Raw genomic sequence first — 25,029 nt, forward strand, 5'->3', positions numbered from 1 at the left:
TATTGCTATCAAGGATATTTCCTAAAGAATCGATACTTAAATGTATATTCACATAGCATGACAGTACCCTTTTGCAACTGTGGAATCAGAGTGATTTGGCAGCATTCTTGATAGAGGAAGCAACATTGTTTCATTGATTGAGGAACGAAAAAATCTGAAAGATTTATAGCTTTTAGTTCCATCTCTGCTTGCTTTGAGATTCATTTGATTTATTCTATTTATCTTCATAATGAGCATAATAAGGACTTAAGCAGATTTAAAGTTTTTCAACATCTGGAAGCCTAAGCTTTCTGAAGTGAAAATGTTTCTTGAAAAGATGTAAAGGAAAGAGATCCAGTCGTTTAAGAGTATACACTGAGCGCCTTCTACAGAGTTGGATAGGTTCTGCGGAGGAACTTAGGGCTATTTTTGAAGCCTGCACATCCGGGACACCCTAGCCAAAGCCCCTTCCTCGTCTTCCAGGGGGCGGAGCCGCGGAAGGCAAGGGCTGTTCCGTCGCCCCGCCCCCCTCGCCGTTCCTGCCAGTTCCCCGGGGGCGGGGCCTAATCGGCGCGCGGCCTGAATCCCCACGACAGCCTCCCGGATTCGAGCCATGGCTGACGGCTGCCGGACGCCTCAGGCTCGGGCGCTTCTGCAGCAGTGCCTGCACGCGCGACTACAAGTTCGCCCAGCTGAGGGGGACGCTGCGGCCCAGTGGGTGGAGGTAACGTCGGCCCGGCAGCTCTCGTTATCCTACGGCGCTCAGGGGCGGTTCTTTACGCGTTGTCTCGGTCACTCGGTCCCCGCCCCCACGGGTCCTCCTCGGAACCGAGTTGGAGAGCAGCTAGGTACCGCGGCTTGTGCTATGCGCTGCGCCGGACTTCGGCCGGTGCGCCAGACACTGCCCCGGCGGTCTTCCTGGCTGCGCTTTACCTTTCTGTGCAGCACCACTGTTCCCGGCGCCAGACATTCCGACGAGGAAGAAAGTGTCTCTCTACTGGAGAGACCGCGTTCGTTTGAACCTCTCTCAGTCCCCCTACCTGAGCTCGCTGGACTAGAGGCCTAGTAGTTTCAGACGCCCTGCTGCTCTGGCCTGGGCGGAGCTGGACTGGTTCAAGTGTGCAGGTTAGCTTGCTTCAAGAGTTTAGATCTACTTTGATTTATGCCCCACCTTATTATGTTGATTGTGTCTTGACCTTAGCACAGAAATGATATTTTCCAAGACACAATTCTGTTTCAAGAAAGTTTTTATTTATTTTTTTGTTTTGTTTTTTCTTGCTGGTTGATCCGAACCCTGGCTTCTCCCATGCTTGGGCAAACTTTCTACCACTGAATTAGAAAGAAAAAAAAAAAAAAAGAATTATAGTCCCCAACCCAAGAAACATTTTTTGTTTGTTTATTTGAATTTGACTAATTTCCACCTAAAATAGATCACTCCTTGTATAATAATGTTGCACTGTTATCAAACACATTTCCTCTAAAGAATTATGAAATGTTTACGTTGAATTCCCCCTACTTGCGTACCTGCCTACCTGCCTTTTCCTGATGTCCTGTCTCCCATTACATTGCAAAAACAAGTAAAATGTTTTTTAAGTCCTTAGTCATATATGCGGAGTAAGTTAAAATATAAGCCGGGGAAGTCCATAATTAAGACTTTGGGTGATACTCAGAATCTATAATGTATAGTAAAATTTCATTCACACTGATCTCTGAATTGGGTCCCAGACCTAGCATTTCTTAACAATTCTAGTCATTATTTTAAACACTACACATGAACTATGATGCGTGGGTAATTATTTTTAAGTCAGAATCTATTATCCTATGCTAATTTGGGAATTTTTATGTGCATAAAATTCCTGTATTCTCACCTCTCTTCAGAAATTCTTCTTCCTATTTCTTATTTTTGTTGTAACCTTTTGTTGAGGTTTTAATTTCTCATGCATATTTGAAATTGTGTGGGTTTTATATTTATATATTTTATATTTCTATCTAGAGACTCACTTATTTAAATTGTTGCTTCCTAGCACTGTAAACTTCTAACTTATCATTTAGAGTATTTCTGAGCCTCTTTATTTTTTTATGTTCTTCACACCACATTTTCTTATGCAAAACCAGAGATATTTTATTGCAGCCTTCCAAGCTATCAGTTTGTGTTTATAAACTTTAAAAGCTATTTTTAAAGACTTCCCTTCTCCCACACACAACTATATTAAAGAGATGACAAGTGATTACATGGTGAGAAAGCATAAATTCTTTCATCTTTCTCACACCTCCTCCACCCTGTTCTATTATCAAAGTTCTTTTTCTTTTTCAGAAATAGCCTTTTAGATGTTGAAAGATTTGAAAGCTGCTTTGCTTGTTCTTAGTTTCATTCATGTGGAACTATGCTGTCACAAATTTAATGTTTTTCTTCCTGGGAATTGAACATTTTTAAGCTACTGTGAGAATTATCTGTACTTTTCTTCATATTTGAAATGTTTTGTAACAAAGAAGCTACAGGAAAGTGACTTTGACTTGAAAAGAGGAATCTGGGGCTGGGGATGTGGCTCAAGCAGTAGCGCGCTCGCCTGGCCTGCGTGCAGCCCGGGTTCGATCCTCAGCACCACATACAGACAAAGATGTTGTGTCCGCCAAATACTAAAAAATAAATATTAAAATTCTCTCTCTCCCTCTTTCTCACTCTCTCTCACTCTTTCTTAAAAAAAAAAAAAAAAGAGGAATCTGATTTTTTAATACTTATTTTTTGTAGTTGTATTTGGACACAATAACTTTATTGTAATGAGGTACTGAGGATTGAACCCAGGGCCTTGCACATCTGAGGCAAGCGCTCTACTGCTGAGCCATAACCCCACCCCACACACACATCCCAAAAAAGGAATCTATATATTATAACTTCAGACCTATTATTGGAATAAACAAAAAGAAAATGAGGAGGTAATTTGGTTACTGGAAAGAACAGGTATCTGTTTCTGGGAATTATTAGGTGCTTAATTCTGACATTGCAAGTGTACAGCGGTGTATGCTAAAGATTTGAGCTCAGTGAAAAGGCTTGTGATAGTAGTGTAGCTTGCCAGCCCATCATTATGGGTATGCATGGGAGGGTCCTGCTTTTGATCCAGGGGCACATTTGCATTTTTTTTAATCTTTTTTTTTTTTAAAGAGAGAAAGAGAGAGAGTGAGAGAGAGAATTTTAATATTTATTTTTTAGTATTTGGCGGACACAACATTTTTGTTTGTATGTGGTGCTGAGGATCGAACCCGGGCCGCACGCATGCCAGGCGAGCGCGCTACCGCTTGAGCCACATCCCCAGCCCACATTTGCATTTTTTAAAAATGACTCCTTTTCCGGTAAATCAAGTATGATTGCAGAGCTGCATTTATATTTACATAGAAAACCATTTAGATAACACATAGAGCCCAGAAGATACAGTTGAATGTTAATACAATTAACAGATAAGTTGAGTCCTATCATATATAAAACAGTCCTATCTGTAAAGTGCTTTGGAAGTTAAAATGTTAAATAAATTGTGTGTTTGCCTTTAAATTTATTTATATATTCTCATAATAAACAGGTAGTATTTACTATGAACCTGGCACTGTGTTAAGCACTTTACAAATATTAACTCATTTAATCTCCATAATAACTTCTAGAGTCAATGAGGCTCCTTAATCAATTAAGTTAATACATAGAATCAAAAGTTGAACAGTTAACTCAGCAGCAGAATCAAAATTATTCTTTCTTATGGTCTCTTACAAGAGCTATTTTTTATACTCCTGATAACAACCAACCTTGTCATGTAGAAGTTATTAACAAATGTTAATAATTATATTTAAAGCAATAACAACAATAACAAAAAATAATCAGGGTTTCCTGGAATTTATACCTTGTTTTCACTACATAAGTAAGCGCATTAGGGGGAATAAAGAGGATGATATAAAAAGACATCAGTTACACTGTTGCTTATTTATCTCCTATCTGATAGAGTATGAATTCATTCGATGTTGAATAAATGGGCCCTGATATATAAATATTTCTTAAGTTTGTCATCCTTACTTACTAGGGAGGAGCTGTCTAAAAGTCCTATTGATTTTAGTAGAGGTAAATTGCTGTTGGTAGTATTTTTAAAAAATATTTTTAGTTATAGATGAACACAATGCCTTTATTTTATTTATTATTTTTATGTGGTGCTGAGAATCAAACCCGTAGCACCTGCAAGTGCTCCACCACTGAGCCACAACTCCAACCCTGTTGGTTGTATTTTAAGTGTAATTTTTTGAAAAATTTTGATTGAAACTTTAAAATATTTCATTTTCTCATATATTCATTTAGAAATCAAATCTATTGTAAGTCTTCTTTCTTTTCTTTGATTTGAACCTCCAAGTTTGTAACAGTTATAAAACTTTATTCACTTACCTCTACAGCTCTGTATAGACTTCTTTCTAATCTGAGCTTTCTGTGATGATTTCTTATAGGTTCAGAGAGGATTAGTGATCTATGTGTGCTTCTTCAAGGGAGCTGATAAAGAACTTCTTCCAAAAATGGGTATGTGTTTGATGTTTTTTTCTTTTTTTGAAGATGGAGAAAGAACAGCAATAGACCAAAAAAAAAAAAAGAGAGAGAGAGAGAGAGAGAGAAGCACAATTATTTTCCCCCTGGTGATGGGGATTGAACCCAGGGCCTTGCACATGCTGAGAAAGCACTACCGCTGAGCTACATCCCCATCCAAGAAGCACAATCTTATTTGTCCTAATATATGTTATTATTCAACTCTGTGTAGTATTGTTGACTTATTTTTTTGCCTGTTGCAAAATTTAAAGTGTGCATGTATGGTAGAATTCTTTTAAAACATCTACAACATTTCAGATGGCTTATAGGTTAATTTAGAAGAGTAGACACACAGTTCAGCCAAGGATACAGAAAGTTGTTAGAAGCAGGGTGGCCACATAGGGAGAAACAGATGCTGTGTTTCTTAATATAGTTTCATTATCCCCAGATAACAGAAGAGTCCATAACAAGCAGTGTATGGCATTGTATATACAGAATGAGTCCCATCAAACCTGGACAGTTCAGATTTACATCATTGTTATCAAAGAACTTACATTGATCATTTATGTACTTCTTTGTAGGAATATGTATAAATACAGTTCTCTGGTTCTTGAACCAAATTCAGTGTTATCTCAGCCACACCTCCTCTGGCTCCGTAGAAAGCAGAATAAATGTTTAAGGACCTCTGAAAAATTTTGCCTGAAATTTTTGAAAATCCTGGATAATTCATAGCACTGCATATTCCTTATGATAATTATATAGGTTCAGATGTACCAAATCAACTAACATGCTGGCTCAATGCAGCATGTCTCAAATACAGTTCTAACAAATATGTGTGTGTGTTTGTGTGTACTTCATAGATATGAAATAATGGAGCTATTCCTAAGATTGAGGGACAGCACCCATTATTTGGATTAGTAAGTATAAGCTGAACACAGTGGCATGTACCTCTAGTTCCAGCTGCTCAGTAGGATTGCTTGAGTGTAGACGTTTCAGATCAGCCTAGGCAACATAGCAAGACCCTGTCTCAAGCTTTAAAAAAAAAAGAAAAAATGAAATTACACAAATGAGTAGTTGAAGCTTGCAGAAGTTAATCTAGAAGAGGTTCACATAATAGAATTCAAGGACAAATAGCTTGACAAAAAGTCAAGCTAATGAAGGGAATTTTATATTCATATATCAAACATGTTTGACAACTATGTCAAAGCATGAAACTATACTTAAGGGACTGTGATGAGGGCTGGGGTTGTGGCTCAGTGGTAAGGCACGTGCCTTGCATGCCTGAGGCACTGGGTTTGGTCCTCAGCACCACATTTAAAAAAAAATAGATAAAATAAAGTTATTGTGTCCATCAACAATTAAAAAAAAAAAAGAAGAAGAACAAGAAGGGACTGTGATGAGTGAGATGGAAAGCTAGTAACTTTTAAGTTTGAAATTTGAATCCAGAGGATAATAAGGAAATTTCGAAGGGTTTAAGAAGAAAATGAGAAAATATTTTGTCGTTCTGACTTAAAGCTGACTTTCTAAAGTTGTTTCATAGAGATGTTTTGGGGGTTTTTGTTTTGTTTTGTTTCGCTTTTTTTCCAGTAGTGGAGATTGAACCAGGGGGCCTTGTACATGCTAGGCAAACACTCTACCACTGAGCTACGTCTCCAATTGTAAATAGATCTTTATCATAACAGCACAAATTAAGTCCACCAAATTCAAGCTCTATTTTGTTTTATAATGATTAAATCCAATGTGCTTCTGTCTGTGTCTACAATTGTGAGTGCACTTTAAATACATGTATAAGATTGTGGTGAATTAAAAATGCTTAGGAGGCCTGCCTTTACTCTTAGTGAATAATCTAACACAAAACTTCATGATTTACAGTAAAGACCTGTATGACTCTCATTCTGATGGTCTGAGTTACAGGGAAAATAAATGCATCCATATTGATAGCATTAGTTTGTATTTCCCTGTATTCCAGGAGGCATAGTAAGCCAATGTTTTGGGATTCTCTTAAATCCCACCTCATATTTATTACATAGATTCAGATCTTTCCAATCTAATATTTCATCCCATGGGAACATAACTAGTTATATCCTAAAATCTGAAATAGCATATCCAATATAGAGATGTGTAGAATCGTCTTCAATTCATCTTTAGTATAATTGAACTGAGATCCAGGGATCTGTCAAAGCTTGATTCCCATATACATCATTGAAGATACTTGATTGATAACCTGTCTTAGGATCTTTGAGTTTCCAACATTCATTTAATGCATTATCTCATTTTAATTCTACTTACTTATATTTGCATTTGTATTGTACTTATATATACATATTTGTATACCTTCAGCATTGAATTCCCAGTAATAACCAGTAGAGGGAGGTGTGGGGAAGTGTAATAAATTATATTACATCCCATTGCCTGTTATTCCAAAATTGACTACTTAGTCTCTCCGTAGCCAGAGGCCTGCATAGCTGGATAGTGATTTTCATTGGAAAGAAGTGCTCTGGATAGTTATAGTTTCCTTAGAAGCGGTCAATAGGATTGCTGGCTATATAGTAAAGTTTGATTTGTAATAGACAAAATTAAAGGTATTTAAAAATAAGTGATTGTTAAGTGAAAATTGAAGGTTCTTAAAGCATAGCTTGGGAATTTCTTTGGGTGTTTACCTTGGCAGTTTTTTACAAGGTTAATTTTATAATGTTTAGAGTGGGATCACCATACCAACTCCTTACTAATGTTTCCTATAAATCCTCCTATAATCAAAATCACTTACTACTCAAAACAGGAAGCATACCTTTTAAAATCTGACTTGAGGGCAGGAATGTAAGGTTTCTTTTTATCATTTGTTGTCTTAGAACTTTTCTTTGCAAGCAGAATTCATTTATACCTTTATAGAAGTAGGGAGATACTGAGTCTATTTTAGACATTTATTTATTGTTTTGAAATGGTCAATGTTGAGGTGTAAAGGTTTTCTAACTGTAGGGTTTAGCTACACTTAGATATTTATAGTGGTTTTGACACTTATTAGCTATAGTCTCATAAATGCTATAAAATATCACTGTTTTACTGTATGTATACAAAGATAATGCTAGTAGCCATATCTTGGAGTTACTTTTTCATTTATGACAATGAATTTCACCTGTGTTTCTCCCATGGGTTATATTTATAAAATGGTTAGTCTATGTTAATTGTGCCTTTAAGGTTATGAAACTATAAAATCAGCTTTTTTGTAATGAGATTGAACCTGGAAGCTTTGTCATATCTTAAAACTCTAGGTAATTTAATGTTTAAAATAAAATATTTTTTAATTGTAGATGGACACAAATACCTTTATATATGTATTTTTATATAGTGCTAAAGATCAAACCTAGTGCCTCACATGTGCTAGACAGTTGCTATACCACTGAGCTACAACTCCAGCCCCCGTGTACTAAAATTTTAATTTTGTTACAGAGCAGAATTTTCTGAGAAGGATTTATAATGTTCTTTTCCAGTGGGATTTGCTTATGAAATAAAAGGAACAGGAAGATAAAATTTTGCCATGTATTCCCCTGAGACAACAATATTTAAGGTTTCATTGTACAGTTAATTCTTGAACTTTCTAGATGACTTATTGTTAGATAATCTTAGCTGTCAAGTCAAATTTTAAACATCATGCAGTTTTCTCCATGAAATTTGCTTTATTTTTCATGCTCATTTAGTTTAGTGAAGCACTTTTTAAAATTTAAATAGAGAGTGGTTTAGGAGCAAGAGCTAACAAACTGGGTTTTCAACATGAGATTTGCTAACTAAAAGATTAATGTTTCTTCTTCATGTTTGTTTTTCACTTCAAATTGTTTTGTCTTTCTTCCCCATCTAGTTAATACACTATTAAATGTGAAATTAAGTGAGACAGAAAATGGCAAGCACGTCTCTGTACTGGATCTACCTGGAGACATTCTTATCATCCCTCAAGCCACCCTTGGTGGTAGAGTAAAAGGAAGAAATATGCAGTATCACTCCAACTGTGGAAAAGAAGAAGGGTTAGAACTTTATTCCCTATTTGTATCTCTCTGTGAAAAAGAATTAGCTGCAAACAGTAAGTGCACTGAAGCTGGGGTTGTAGTGGAACATGGCACTTATGGGAACAGGCAGGTATTAAAGCTGGATACCAATGGACCATACACACACCTAATTGAGTTTTGAGAAATTAAAAGTTAGTTCCTACAGCTATTTTGTGGTATAAAATGACCTGGACTATAATTAGATTTTCTTCCCCTTTGTCTCTTGAATATACTAATGTATAGCATTTTCAGATAAGAAAATCTTGGGTCCCGTAAATAACTGCAACATGCTAATCAGATGACCTTGTCAAGTCACCTAAACTCTGGAGCTCAGTCACTCTGTCCTGTTTCACTCAAGTATTTGAAAAATCCTTGTTTATTTACTTGATGATCATTAAAGAAGCCTTTTAAACCATATTTTAAAGATTATATACATTTTATTTTGTAATGAAGTAATGTGTACAATTAAGAAAAACACATTTCTTATACCCTCAAATTTATGTACTATGTACTAAAAATAAAAGTCATTGGGCTGGGGATGTGGCTCAAGCGGTAGCGCGCTCACGTGGCATGCGTGCGGCCCGGGTTCGATCCTCAGCACCACATACCAACAAAAGATGTTGTGTCCGCCGAGAACTAAAAAAAATAAATAAATATTAAAAAATTCTCTCTCTCTCCTCTCTCACTCTCTCTTTAAAAAAAAAAAAAAGTCATTGTATGAAAGTTGAGGTGAAATCCAACAGAAACCAATTATAACTTTGTCGATTTTGTTTCACTATTTCAGTTTTCCTTTTTTGTGTGTGTGGTGCTAGGGATCAAAGCCAGGGCCTTGCACATGCAGAGCACATGTTGTGCCACTGAGCTATCTTCCCTGCTCAGTTTTCTATATTTTGAATGAAATAATATGTAACTTACTATTCCTTTTAATAATATCTATGAAAATGTAATGTAGAAATGTTATTGTACATTATATTACTTTCCAAGGACATCTAAGTGCTTTAGATTATTTTAATAATCTTTGGTACCTCATAAATATGTACAATTATTATGTGTCAATAAAAAATTTTTTAAGTAAAAAAATATTTAGTTGATATAGGAATCAGGTATAAAACATTCATAGTTGTTTTTTATTAAACATATTCACAAAGAGAGATTAATGCTCTGTTTCTCAGTGTTCACCAAAACCATGTATGTCTCAGTTTCTATCTTTGGTTTAAATTACTGAGTTCATAAACTTTTTTAGGAATTTCCTTTCTTGTTGAATTAGATTGCTATACAAGGAAGAAAAAGGGAAGCTTTCTCAGGAAGTTGTTTTTAGTTGACTTGTATTGATTAGTTGTTTTTAATCAGTTTTGTATTGATTTAATGATTTGGAACCATTGTCAATTTTTCTGTTAGTAAATGTTAATATACTAAATATTTATGCCCTCCCCCAAAATTTATATGTTAAACCACTAATCCCCACTGTGATAATATTTGGAGATGAGGCCTTTGGAAGGTAACTAGAGTTAAGATGAGGACTTGGGGGGTGGGACCCTCATGATGGGATTAGTGTCTTTAAAGAAACACCAGAGAACTACCTCTCTATACTCTCACCATGTGAAGATGTAGTAAAAGTTTCTCCAAGGAGATGTATATGTCTTTTAGATGACCACAAGACATATACAAAGCTAGGAAGAGAGCCCTCGTCAAAACTGATAATGCTGTTACCTTGATCTTGAATTTCTAGCCTGTAGAGCTGTGAGAAAATAAAAATTTTATTGTTTAAGTCACTCAGCCTATGATATTTTGTTGTGGCACCTCGAGCTGACTATGACAATGATGTAAGATAACAGCTAACACAGTAAACTTTTCAAAGGAAAATACACAAGAAACTCTTAGAAGAAATGAGTCCGTAAAAGGTAAGAATTGTAATGCAAATAATAATAATAATAAGAGAGCTCATGTAAAAAAATAAAAATTTTAAAAATAGGTAATAAATATATGGTTTTTGCATACTTCTATGACCTGATTTAAAAGATGTTATTTAACAGTGAAAACTAAATATTTCTGATTACCAAAAAGATGAAGAAATTAACTTAAACATCTTAAGTAGCCACTAAAAATTACTTTATGTGATAATTTCCGTAGGTTTTTGTTCCTAATGTACTTAAAATTTCTAATTATTACACAATAGCCCATTTTCTCTCTACCTTTCCTGTACTATTCTATTTTGGAACTTGAGAATCAATAACTGGCTTGGTAATGAGCTCATTGTCCTTAACTTTTACTTTATTGATTCACAATACACTTATTGAAATGTAATAAACTATTCATAAACTTGCAAACTCCAATTTTCTGAAAAGCTTCTCTAAGGAGATGTATATGTCTTGCCAAAAGATTGTATTACCTATTTTAAATCATTTTGATTGTATGTCTAGGTAAAATGCTGACTCACAGCCCTAGATTGTTATTTTATAGTCCAAGCAATTCTCTTTTAAAAACTTGATTGAGACACTTGTGGAGAATAGCAATTTCAAGTACACGAAGAGTTATTAAGCACAAGGTGATGTTCAGCTTTCCTTCATTTGCAGGGAGGCTACAACAAGAGGGAAAAGACAAAAGAAAAGGCATATGAAAATAACTTCGCCTTGGCTCTCTGTAGCTCTTCTGACTCAAGGTGCTCAAAAACCTTCAATATGTTTCTTATTTTATCTTCAGGGTATATCTGTAATGAGGATAGCACTCCTCATTAAATAATGTTCCCAAGGTCACACAATAGGGAGGAATAATTTCCTTCTTTTAACCTTTCTTGTAATGAAACTTGCTAAAGTTGAAATTGACCTTGGGAAAGGCTTATTGTCTCTCATTGTGGATTATTTAAGGAGTAGTCCATAAATTGGTTTATTTACTAAATTAAATGCAAGTAGGGTTGCATCTAATTTAGGAGCCTTCTGCATCTTCTTTGTTAAGATTTTAGAATGTTTCAAATAGGATACAATTCCTTTTTTAAAAGTTTTATCTGGGGGGTGGGGGGAGGCTGGGGTTGTGGCTCAGCAGTAGAGCACTTACCTTGCATGTTCGAGACCCTGGGTTTGATCATCAGCACCACATAAAAAAATAAAGGTGTTGTGTCTAACTACAACTAAAATAATGATAATAATAATAAAAGTTTTATCTGTCAATTTAGAAACCTCCTGGGTTTAATTATGAAAATATTGTATAAAGACAATAGATGTGGCTTTAATATTTTGAATACACTCATAAATTAAAATGAAAGACACTTTTACCACTCCTTAATTAGTTCACATTATAACAGAAGACATGCCATTTATAAATAATATCTACACTAATGACTTGTAAATTAGTAATTTGTTGATTCTATAATGAAGGAATTAAACATCAAATATCAAGATCAAATATCATAGAATTCTATGCCATTTATTTTGGAGAATAAGAAATGTTGGTGTTATAAGAGAACAGTGTCATGTCAGATATTTACTATCTGTGATTAACATTGCAGAGGACCTAATGTAACGAAATTTATATAATTAAAAAACTGTACGTGATTATGAAACTTCAGTGTATTTAGAAATGTATTGTCTATTGATTCATTGAAATACTAGTTTCTGAAAAGGAAGAACTACTAGAAAAGTAACATTTTCATTCTGAAACCATACCTTGGTGATGACTTTTATATTTTATATTATATTTTATTTAGAGACAGGGTTTTGCTGAGTTACTTAGAGCCTTGCTAAATTGCTGAGGCTGGCCTTGAAATCTCGAGCCTCCTGCCTCAGTCTCCCAAACCACTGGGATTACAGGATTACTGGGGTGTGCCACCGCGCCTAGTTTAAAATGTCTTTATGTTGATAGTCTCCCTATTAATTTTCCCTCCTATTGTTCCTATCTCTAACTCTTTTCTACAGACTGTCTCCAAGGAAGTGTTCTTAGAACATGTCTGTAATATTCTAATGCTTAGAAACTTTCATAACTCTTCTTTATCATGAGGACAAAGATTAAACTTCTAAGGTTGGTATCAAGGCTCCCAAGGCAATCACTCAGAACTACAGAAAACCAAAGTTAGAATCTTGAGAAATAACATTTACAAAGGGCAAAATATGAGAGGTGATTGGAGATTCTAGAGATATCAGAGAGGCAGAGAAAGAGTAAGAAAAATGCATTGTTAAGTAAAGGTATTTGCAGGGTGTAAACAGTGACAAGTTTTTTTGTTGTTTATTTTGGGAATAAGGGTTTTCAGCCATCTCAGTCTATAGGTGGCTGACTCCATTCTTTGGGACTCATGGCAGAAGGGTGTGACAAAGGGAAGCTGCACACACCATAATCAAGAAGCAGAGACTAAGCTCTGTTCACCAAATGTATACCTGAAAGGCATGCCTCTAATGGCCCATCTCTTTCTTTTTTTTTTTTTTTTTTTAGAATCTCAGTCGCATTTCTTTAAAAACAAAAAGACCCCACAAATAGAACTCCCCACCCCACCAGCCCAGTGTAACAGGTTAGCCACTAACACAGAATAGAAGATGTACCAGCCACGAGTCACTAGCTCTGTGGACGCCACAGTGGATGGCCCATCTCTTTCAACCACACCGTAGGCCCACCTTCAGTTAACATTTAGCTAATCCGTATCAGGGGATTAATTCACTGATTGGGTTAAAGCCCTCATAACCCGATCATTTCACCTCTGAATGTTCTTGCATTGTTTCACACATGAGTTTTGGGGAGACACCTCACATCCAAGCCATAACACCCAGCAACTCAGGAGACTGAGGCAGGAAGATCATAAATTCATAGCCACTTTGGCAACTTAACAAGACTATGTCTCAAAATTAAAAAGGGGGCTGAGGATGTAGCTCAGAGGTAAAGCACCCCTGGTGCTTTACTGGTTCAATCCCCAGTACTGCATGGTAAAGGATAGGAAGAATCTCAAGAGTCAAAAATGTGTCTAGTCAGTCACCAATCTCCCACCTCCCAGGCAGTTCTTGCATACACTCAATCCCAGAAACCACTGTTACTCATAATGAAGTCCAGACTTTTAAGACTAGTTTATGTTTTATAACCTGGCTATAGTTTAACTTTCTAATCTTTTCTCCTGCCATTCCTGTACAGAAATTTTCCAGTATGGCCCTAAGGATATTTGTCTTAGGTCTTACCCTTACCTAAATTGCCCTCTGAAGCTGTCCTCTAAGTCCATCATTATTCCATGTCTAGCTCAAGTCAATCTCTTTTGAAGGTAGAGATTACTTCTATCTCCCTTGGCATTATCGTTGTGCCAGTCTTGACAGTTGTAATGTGTTTTATGAGATTGAGTACTTTGATTTTAATTTTTTTTTTGTATTTTCATATCTTAACTACAAGAGTACAAGTAATAATGCAGAGAAACCGAATAGTGGTAGATAGACTTAGTATAGTACAAACATTTTATCTCTCACAGTACTTCTTTAATGCTCTGCCTATTGTATAGGCTGAGTAATTCTCAATATTCTCTGAATTAATATGGAGATACATCAGTGGCTAGAATACTCTTAATTTGGGTTAAGTTATACCAGCAGTTCATACATAGTTGTTAAGGAATAAGTTAGTTGTTAAGGAATAAGGAGAGGTTGGACGTGCAAGAACCAAGTTTAATACAGCTACATCTTGTATTAATAAACTAAATAGCACCAGCAAAGGTGAATGTAACGTACAATGAAGGATTTTTTAATTTCAGCACAAATATGGACATTGTTGCTTCTTTTTTATTTCTGTGTTATATCAAAATGGTCACCTTACATTTTCTAAAAGCTTATTGAATAATATCCTAAAAAAATATAGTACAACTGAATTTATATCAAAGATTTATACCTAAAAAAGGTGTTCAAAAAGCAAATCATTGTTATAGACATGGAAAACTATTATTTAAGAAAGCTTGTATTTAAGTCTTCCATAAAATAAACTTCTTTTGAAACAAAAATGTCTCTATTTTGTTTATAATAATGAATTTTTGAATCTTTATTAACCCCCCCATATTTAATTATGAAATAAAACAGTTCCATGGGATGTGTTACAAATAGCCAACAATGAGATAAGTATGACTCTAGTTTATACTGGACTTTTCCATATGAAAATTCTTTGCACTGTATTAGCCAGCATTTTTCTCTAAAGCTTCATAAAATTTGACCTATGATCAGTTTTTTATCTGAATGAAAAAAGGATTTATGTAGAGAATATACCCACACCCTTTTTAATAGTATTTGAGAACCATTAACTATTGTTATACCATTTATGTCTGGAAAAGTAATTGTGGATTTTTTTTTTCCTAGAGGATATGGAGATTTTTCAGGAAATGTCTGAACATACTTGCAAAAAAATATACTCCTTGGCTCCAACTTTGGGATATTGTTTACTTAAGCTTTGTACTGATATAAATAAACTAGGGCACACTTTTTTTTTTCTTGTTTGTACTGGGGCTTGAACCACCAAGCAACACTCCCATCACTTTCTATTTTATTTTGAATCAGGGACTCACTAAGTTGCTGAGGCTGACCTCAAAACATGAAATTCTCCTGCTAAGGTACATTTTCTATTCCTGGCATCTTTTGACTTACTTTGTAGTCCAAGGTAAGTCTCTTTATGAGCAGATACGATCATCTTCAAGGTTTCTTTTGCTTGGTGCCTGGATTATTTTTTCTCCTGATAAAATTAGATAGTCCCTCTGGCCTTTATTTCATATATACACATATATGTGTATATTTATATATACTTACCTTTGTAAACCCAGATGTTGAAAATGTTCTAAAACTTGCCTAATATTGCATTATGGTTAGTTGTTTTCCACTTTAAGTTGTAGTCTTAGAACCTGCAGGCCCATATAGACCTGGGAGCTGTGTAAAATAGTTTATGATATGACCTATAACCCCAAAGAACTTACTATATAGTAGGGCACATGTAAAACAAATGTATCAGGTAGTATGTGGTCTATGGTATTTGGATGATGCCATCTATGAGATGTAGAATAGAATAGGGATGGAAGATCCTTGTTTTAAAAGGCATGGAAAAAAAAAAAAAGCATGGCAATTCAAACTATCCTTCAGAGAATGGGGGAAATTTCTATAGGTACTAGGGATGTGGGAGGGCATTTCAAACTTTGGACTAACAAGGTGTCATTGAAGGCTTTTAAAGAAAAGAGTGACATAATTAAAGGAGTTTTTACAAGTATTTACCTGGTAGTGTCATGGTATATAAGGATTACAGAAAAAGAATCTGGTGGCAGGAAGACAGGCTTTTTTTTTTTTTTTAATACCACATAGGTACTTTTTTTAAAATTATTTTTTAGTTGTAGTTGGACAGAATGCCTTTATTTATTTTTATGTGGTGCTGAGGATCAAACCCAGGGCCTCACAAATGCTAGGTGAGCACTCTACCACTGAGCCACAACCCCAGCCCCAAAGAAGACAGCTTTTTTGAATAGTGCAAACATAAAGAGACTGGGGCTCCCTACTTCTCTACAACACACTGGTGAAAATAAACATAATTGGAGATACTGGTTAATGTCTTGAAGAAGAACATACTTCAGAGCAGCTAATTGGTTGGGGTGGAGCTAAAAACGAAGAATGAAAAATCACTCTGCAAATTCATGTATGGGTTACTGGAGAAGATGGATTCAGATTGTAATACGTTTAGTTTTGTTGCATCTGAAAGTTTATTCAAGTAGAAATGTGAAGCTGATTTGAATCTTAATTATAAAAATTATAGGTGAAACTAAAACAAAATTTAATCATCTAATCTTCACTGCTTATTAGTATGTTTATAGAGATACACCAAAAAAAAAAAAAAAAGCACAGCTCTATCCTCATAGACATTATAACATAACTGGGATATTGGAATAGTTAACTGGGAATACAAAGAAAGTAATTGTGCCAATAGGAAGGTTAAAAACAGCACTGTGGAGATGGAAGAGATTTCATCCCATTGGGAGAGCATTAACATTTCAGCAGAATTTTGAAAATTAAAATTTAGAGATGGTATAGCAAATAATAGAGAATTTGAGTTCCAACCAAATTGAGAGCAATCGGAAAAACAGAAAAAAAATGCCAAAGGAAAGAATCAAACATATAATTGGAGGAATACAAGTAAATGGAATCACTGGAGTTTGTTTCAAGAATTGGAAAAATGGGTATAAACACACAGAAATGTTGAAAGCATTATAGAGACAACACCCAGATACCCACTATCTGGATCCTACAATTAGCATCTTGCTGTATTTGCTTTATTTGCTATATACCCACCTGTTCATTTCAAGAACAATGTTATTTTGTCAGGGTTTTAAATTTATTCCTCTTATTTCTTCTCATTTTGCACTTATAGTTTAGCTTCTCCTTTCAGGGGCCCAGGTTGTGTGTGAGCCTGCTGCATTTCACAAAAGTGCCTCTCTATACAGTGTGTCTTTCTGTCTTTAAAGAAAGGTCCCCAGTGAAGGGCAGGGCAGGCAGGTGGGACATCTGCCTGAAAATTCTATTAAACATATCCTTCTTGCTGACCTCAAATAGTTGTTGAGACATTCCTTTTATTGCGGGAGACTGTGAAACAAGTCATGGCAATCACATGCTTCCTCCTGTTTTCCCTCCTCAAGGAAAAATTACCTGGAATATAGAACTTTTTCTTTTACATCCTTTAATTTCATCTTTTAAAGCACCCAGTTCAAAGTTTTGTTGTTGTTGTTTTTTAAAATAACTGTAGATACTTTGCAGGATTTGTGATTTTCTTTTGCTGTCAGAATCAAGGTGGTGTTTATTGACATGATTACTGTAGCTTCAAAGTGTTTACACAGAAAACATATTGGGGAAAATCTAATGAATGAAAGCCACATAAGATTTTTAAAAAACTAGATTTGAAACTAGATAATAAGCTCAAAAGTGAATAAAAAAATAAAAAGGTCCCAAATGATGATCAATGGGGGAAATGGTTCTTCTGCTCTCCCAGTAAGGTCAGTGAATTGTCCCTGAGAAGTGTCTCCCTAAGAATAAAGAACCTGTCTAAGTGAATCCTTGATTTATCCAGCTTTCCAGTTATCTCTCAAAGTATGTTCTGAAGACTACCTGAATTCAAAATACTAGGAAAACACGTTAAAAGTACAAATTTCTACATCTCACTCCATATCTACTAAATTAAAATTTCTGAATTTCTGAAATCTATAATTTGTTTTTCTTTGGTTGGTTGGTTGGTTGGTTGGTTGGGTTTTTTGTTTGTTTGTTTGTTTGTTTTGTTTTGTTTTGGGGTTTTTTTGTAGTGCTAGGGATAGAACCCAAGCCTCCACATAGGCAGGTACTCTACACTGAGCCATATCCCCCACCCCCAAAGTTAACAGACACTTTTCCCATCAGTGATTGCTACACAGACTAGCATGTGAGAATTGGTTTTATTAGTGGTGCTATCTCTGAACGAAGATCTAAGAGGTCTGTGTCTCTGGAGTCTCAGCTTTCTAGGCCACATCATAAAAGGGAAGTAATGGTAGTTGATAAATTCCAAGATCCCTTTTCAGCTCTACCATTTTGTGGGACTGTAAAAACTGAATCTTTTATAATTAGAAGGAGTTGATTAAACTTTAATCAAATGAACTAAAAAAATGTTTAGGTTTATATTTATTTAAAATGCTATTGTTTCTTTTAATTCAACTAGTATGTGAATAATTCATATTATTTGCCGACCTAAAATAACGACATACTTCTGATAACCCACGTGTTTTCCTTTGGTTTTTAAAAAAGCTGACCAACAAAATGAGCTCCAGGCATTTCACATCACATTTTGCCATTTCATAGTTCCATGTTTCCTTGGTGATTTGGTGTTCTTCCTACAAAGAAGACTTATTTTCTCAGGGTTCTGAGATGTCAGGGGTTACTGCAAATTTCAAAGCTCTTTATTAGGGAAAAAGAAAATATCTATAGTCTTTAAGCAAATATGTAAATTTTGTGCCCTTAGTCACCTTGGTAGTAGATAGCTTTCTTTTCCCCATTATAAATACATGCCTAATTTTAGTTTTAAGATAATTTCAGAATATTGTTTAAGATGCTACTCAGTGCTCTTGCCATAAGCTCATAAATAATGAATATCCATATTTTCCACCAAGGTTTAATTTTTTCCCCCACAGTGTTATATAAATTTGCAATTTACTAAACTTTCCTAAAACTTTTATTGCCATATTCTAACTTACTGTAATATGATCAGAATGGAGTTTATCATATATTTGTGTTTATCTTAAAACACATGTAAGACAATAGTAATACCATATTAATTCCTATATTTTCTTCCTCCCTTTTTTCTGATATTTTGTTTGGAGACAAGAAAGAGAAATCATGCAAGTGTTTCAAAACTAGTCTTTTATCCTCAATTTGATAAATATTTGAGATTATTACCTATCTTAATCAGATTCTTATTACCTAGTCTGTACAAAGCACTGGTAGGCATTAAAAGCAAACAGGTAATTAGATTTCAGTGCTTATGGTTAAGAAGCTTACAACAGTGATTCAACCTTATTTACATGATAATCAATAAGAAAAATATATACACTTTGGCTCTTCTAGCATCCTTTGGGAGATATACTCAGAATTCAAAAGGCATACTCTTTTCAATAAGAATTTATACAGAATGTACTGTATAGGAAGCACTTGGAAAAATAGAAGATAAAAAATAAGACATATTCCCTTCCTTTGGGGGCTCATACCTTTATATATTTTAGAAGTCAGTGAGATTGGGTCAAGAAATGTAGATTTGAGAATTAACTGCCCATATGTGGTAAAGTCACTAAGGTTAATAATATGGCAGTTCCTCTAAAACTTAATAATTAAAACTATTAAATGATGCAGCAATCTCATTTCTGGGTATATAGTAAAAAAAAAATTAAAATCTGAGTCTTAAAGAGATATTTGTGCCCTCGTGTTCATAGTAACATTATTTCAACTGGCTCATGCCTGTAATCGCAGTCACTCAGGGACTAAGGCAGAAGAATCCTGACCAAGACCAGCCTAGGCAACATAGTGAGACCAGTTTATATATTAAAAAAAAAAAAAAAAAAATAGCATGTGCACATAACAACACTATTCACAATAACCAAGAGGTAGAAGCATCTCAAGTGTCCATTGAGGAATGAATGGATAAACAATGTGTGGTATATACATACAATGGAATATTATTCATACGTATAAAGGAAGAAAATCCTGTTACACACTACAACATGGATGAACCTTGAGGACATTATGCTAAGTGAAATAAGCCAGTCACAAAAAGGCAAATACCATGTGTCCCACTTACATGAAATATCTAAAGCAGTCAAATTCATTGAAAAAGTAGAATGATAGTTACCAGGACCTAGGTGTAGAGGAAAATAGTAATTGTTATTTAATGGCTATAGAGTTTCAATTTGGCAAGATGAAAAAGTTCTGGAGATCTTTTTTACAAAATGTGGATCTATTTACCACTATTGGACTGTACACTTTTTTAAAAGTCACCAAAGTGGAAACAAAGTGTATAAAAGATGTTAATTAAGATACAATGTTTTGAACGACCAACAATAAAATAAAATAAAATAAAATAAAATAAAATAAAATAAAGATACAGTAAGAAGGTGAATACTTAAGAAAAGATTAAAAGACACCATCAAGAGGATGACAAGGGATGTGAAGAAAGGAGAAAATTAGAAGAAAATGATGTCCTGGAATCCACAAGAAGGGAGAACTTCCATTGACATATGTTGTGGTGAATGATGTTAAAACCAAAAGAGAGAACAAATAACAAAGTACAATAAAAAGGCCCGGCTGGGGAGGCATAGTTTGGTAGAGCACTTACTTGCCTAGCAAACACAAGGTCCTGGATTCAAACCCAACAACTGGGAAGGGAAAAAAAGGCTTTGAAATTGACAGTTAAGTGATCACTATGAATATTATTGAGTGCAGGTTCCTTAAAATTACATAAGCCAAATATCTTCTTGAATACAGGGATACTCTAACACTAGCTACATTCCCAGCCCTTTTTTTTTTTTTTTAAAGAGAGAGTGAGAGAGGAGAGAGAGAGAGAATTTTTAATATTTATTTTTTAGTTCTCGGCCGACACAACATCTTTGTTGGTATGTGGTGCTGAGGATCGAACCCGGGCCGCACGCTTGCAAGGCGAGGGCGCTACCACTTGAGCCACATCCCCAGCCCCCATTCCCAGCCCTTTTAATTTTTTCTTTATTTTGAGACAAGGTCTTGCTAAGTTTCTTAGGCTGGTCTGGAACTTGTGATCCTCCTGCATCAGCCTCCAGAGTTGTTGAGAATACATGCATGCACCCCAAACTAAGCCAAATATCTTGAGAATTAAATGTGACTTTTAAAGTTAGTAACTGTAGACAATTCTTTCAGGAAATTAGGAATGAAGGGAAGAAAATGGAGGATTGTTAGCTTTTTTAGGAAGACAATACCAAGGGACTTTTTTTAAGATGCAGAAAAATCCAAGCATATGTTTAGAGGAAGAGGAAATAGAGAAGTTTAAGAAAGAAGAGGCAATAATTTATGGAGCAAAATCCCATATCAAAACAGTAGATAGTGAGGCATCCTGGTACAGGCTTTGTAGTCCCAGGGACTTGGGAGTCTGAGGCAGGAGGATTGTAAGACCAGCCTGGGAAATTTAGCAAGACCCTGTCTCAAAATAAAAATTAAAGAGAGCTGGGGATATAGCTCAGTTGTAGAGTGTCGCTGGATTCAATCCCCAATATCACAAAACCAAAGACAAAAACAAACAAAATAATTATAGATGAAGGGATGATTTTGGAAAACTGTGGGTGTCCCCTGAGATGAAAGGAAAAGATGGGTGAGTTTAGGATGAAACAGGAGCTCTGATGGACTTCAGACATCATGCCCTCTACTTTTGTTGTAAAACAAAAGAATCATCTGAGAAGGAGGAAGATAGTGTGGAGTAGTGGCTTGAGGAAAGTAGGGAATATTTGACAGAGCCAGTACGGACGGACTATGGGTATGTCAGCCAACTAGCTGAGTCTGAGTCATAAATAATGCAGTAAATTGGAAAGCACAGTTATGCAATTTTCTTGACAGTCCAAGAGCAGATTGGAAAAGCAGATGGTTGTGTTGATCCACATTCAGGGACTGGCAGAAGAGACACAATGCACTGAGGTCACAGAGTGGAAGGAAGTGTGAATTCTAGTAAGAAAGTAGTTGAAACAACTGATCTCATAAACCAATCTGGAAAAGGAATAGAATCAGCTAGGAGCTAACAGACTAAAGAGAAGTCAAGAAGACTACTGCTTTTAACAAGTCAGAAGGGAAAAGTTTAGAGAGTAAGAGTGGGAGAAGTCAAAAGATTGAAGACTGGTCACAGTATGAGGTCTTTGGGTTAGAGCTATTTTAATTGATAAGATCTAGGGTGAGGCTGTGGGAATGTGTAGTTGTAGTAGAGAATGTCAAGGAATTCAACAGCCATGCTGCTGGAAAACTACTCCATTTGGACAATAAAGATAAATCAAAATAGAGAGAAATACCGATAACCCTGTGCTCAAATCTTTAAGCACTTAGTTAAACTGTGATATGAAAGAGAGAGCTGAGGATGAAGAGAGAGTAATGTTTCAAGAAGATGTGAACTTCTCTGGAGGAGCAAAGGAGAATCATGGTCTGAAAACCCTGATACTGAGACAGGGAACTCTCATCTCCATTTCCTGTCTCAAAATAGGCATCACCTTCACCCAAAGGGATCTGTATGGTCAGAGCAAGTCAGGTTTCCCTTATGGCAAAGAGATCAAAGGATTGTGAGAGTAAATGAAAAACCAGCCTCTACCTCAGAGCAAAGCCTGTCCAAGGAAGGGACATGACCTATGTCATGACCCACAGAGCACTCCTAGGCACATTCCTACCCTGCTAAGTGGTTTATCTACAAATAACAGGAGAGATCTGCTGCGCCAGATGTCCCTGACTCAAGTCAGGCTAGGTGGGGACCCATACTAATCCCCTAGCAGCCACCAATCAGCATGAGACAGGGAAATACCTGGGATGCCAGATGACCCTCCCAGTAGTTTAAGGTGGTTGACAACGTGTTGGGAAACCACGTAGTTCAGCACAAACACCCCTTTTGGCTTAAACCAATCAGTTCAAAGGAATCCCCCTCTTGCAGTAACCAATCACCCCTACCCAACTTGTTCCTGCCAGTGAATGTGCTAATCATGTTTTAGAGTTGTTGTTTGATTTTCCCCGCGGTGTGTAATGATTTGCTAAGAGATGCTATGATGTATGTGGGGGTCCCTGCCTTCTCCAAAGAATGTATAAAACTGCTGCAAACCCTGGGCCTCTCAGCGTCACCTGTTGCTGTGTGTGCATGGAGGACCGAGCTAGCTCGCAATAAACACCTCTTTGGTGTTTACATCGATCTTGGTCTCTGGTGGTCTTTTGGGGGTCCCGAATTTGAGCATAACAAAAAGTTAGCAGTATAGGAAAGTTTATTAACAGTAGAATGGTATTTCAGAAGAAGACATGAGATTGGTAGAAGAATCAGCAAGTTATTTGTGAGAAAGAAAAGAAAAAGTGACTTCAAGGACTTATATCATGAGAGAAACAGGGCATTAAAAAGTATACAAAATTAGCTGGGTGCGGTGACACATTCTTGTAGAACCAGCAACTCAGGAGATTGAGGCAGGAGGATCACAAGTTCAAAGCCAGTCTCAGCAATTTAGTGAGGCCCTAAGCAATTTAGTGAGACCCTGTCTCAGATGAAAAATAAGAAGGACTGGGGATGTAGCTCATTGGAAAGTGCCTGTAGGTTTGAAGGACCCCAGCCCCATAACCTAAGGCCCGATTATGAAAAGTAGAAAGTATGCAGTAAACAGGTGAGCTCACCACATAACCTGTTAGAAAGGGCACCCTGCCCACATCACAGGACATGCTTGAGCAAACTGGGATCATAAGCGGGAACAGGGAGGAAACAAAATGTAAACCTGTGAGATTTATGAGTTTTTCGGGAACCTATAGTGAAAAACAAGTTTATCATAGTGAAAAACAAGTTTATCACAGTGAAAAACAAGTTTATCCTTTAAGTGACATGTATGCTGGATTCAAAAACACCTGTTATTGTGCTAGGTGGAAAACAACTCCTTTTTCCCTATAAAAGATCTGTACCCCAAAGCCCGGTGTGCCAGTTCACCAAAGCTTCGGCTGAGGTTTTGCTGTGCACCCGCAGGCGCCTGTGTATTAATAAACTTGCCTCTTGCTTTTGCAGCCAGTGTGACGCTAGTTCTCTTTTGGACGGGGGATTTGAGGGTCTGAGGGTCTTTCAGGTTTAACCCCTGGTTCAAAAATAAAAATAATATATATAAAGTCTCAGGGAGATGAGAAATAGAGTAAATATGAATAGAGATATAATGCTAATTTTAGGCTGAATATTGTTTAGGAGAAAAAAAGTAAATGATGGTAATATAAATCAAATGAGACCCTTACTTTTGATTTCATGTTGTTTAGGAAAGGCAAAATGAAGAGGATCTGGAAGACATATGTAGTACTAGTATAGCCTTCCCTTTAAAGTTTTAGACTTCAGGCTAAAATATTTTCTTCTGGAGGAAACATTTGGGTATCTTTTCTGATTATCTTCCCGAATTAGAAGTACATTGACGGGCTGGGGATGTGGCTCAAGCGGTAGCGCGCTCGCCTGGCATGCGTGCGGCCCGGGTTCGATCCTCAGCACCACATACCAACAAAGATGTTGTGTCCGCTGAGAACTAAAAATAAATATTAAAAAATTCTCTCTCCCCCCCCTCTCTCTCTCAAAAAAAAAAAGTACATTGAGTGCCTAATCTGGGACCAACATACATTCAGTTGCAGTTTATCCCCCTATTCCAGCTTATCTATTATCTATCTTAATTTTTTTCTATTGGCCTTCCAAGCCATAAAAATCACCACTTTATATAATTCAGTGGTTTTTCATCTATTCACAAGATTGAGCAATATTGTTGTATTGTGCAATATTACAGTTAGATTGTGCATCAGCACTAATTCTAGAACATTTCATCATATAAAAAGAAACCCTGAAGCTGGGTGTGGTGGTGCATGCCTTGTAATCCCAGTGGCACTGGCGGCTTAGACAGGAGGATAGCAAGTTCAAGGCCAGCCCCAGCAATTTAGCCAGGCCCTATGCAATTTAGCAAAATCCTGTCTCAAAATTAAAAGGGCCATGGGCTGGGATTGTGGCTCAGTGTAGAGCACTCACGTAGCACGTGTGAGGCACTGGGCTCAATTCTCAGCACTGCATATAAGTAAAATAAAGGTCCATTGACAACTAAAAGTTTAAAAAAAAAAAATAAACAAATAAAAGGGGCCAGGGATGTGTCTCAGAGGTTAAGTGGGCCTGGGTTCAAAAAAAAGAAAAGATGAAACACTGTACCCATTAAAGTTGTACCTCATTTTATCTCTACCTCAAGCCCCTGCAACCACATTGTACTTTTGATCTCTATTGATTTGACTA

At 36.1% G+C, this 25,029-nt stretch overlaps 1 protein-coding gene across 1 annotated transcript; it reads left to right on the forward strand.

Annotated features, from left to right (window-relative positions):
* The first annotated feature begins 515 nt into the window (after positions 1 to 515).
* Positions 516 to 9,627, forward strand: DTD2 (D-aminoacyl-tRNA deacylase 2). Its single transcript, XM_081288733.1, has 3 exons — positions 516 to 703; positions 4,453 to 4,522; positions 8,379 to 9,627. Exons 1-3 carry the CDS (start codon positions 593 to 595, stop codon positions 8,702 to 8,704), a joined length of 507 nt encoding a protein of 168 aa, XP_081144859.1. The 5' UTR covers positions 516 to 592; the 3' UTR covers positions 8,705 to 9,627.
* The last annotated feature ends 15,402 nt before the right edge of the window (positions 9,628 to 25,029 follow it).

Source organism: Spermophilus citellus (genome assembly GCF_964194105.1).
Source record: "Spermophilus citellus genome assembly, chromosome: 4".
Classification (NCBI taxonomy): Eukaryota; Metazoa; Chordata; class Mammalia; order Rodentia; family Sciuridae; genus Spermophilus; species Spermophilus citellus.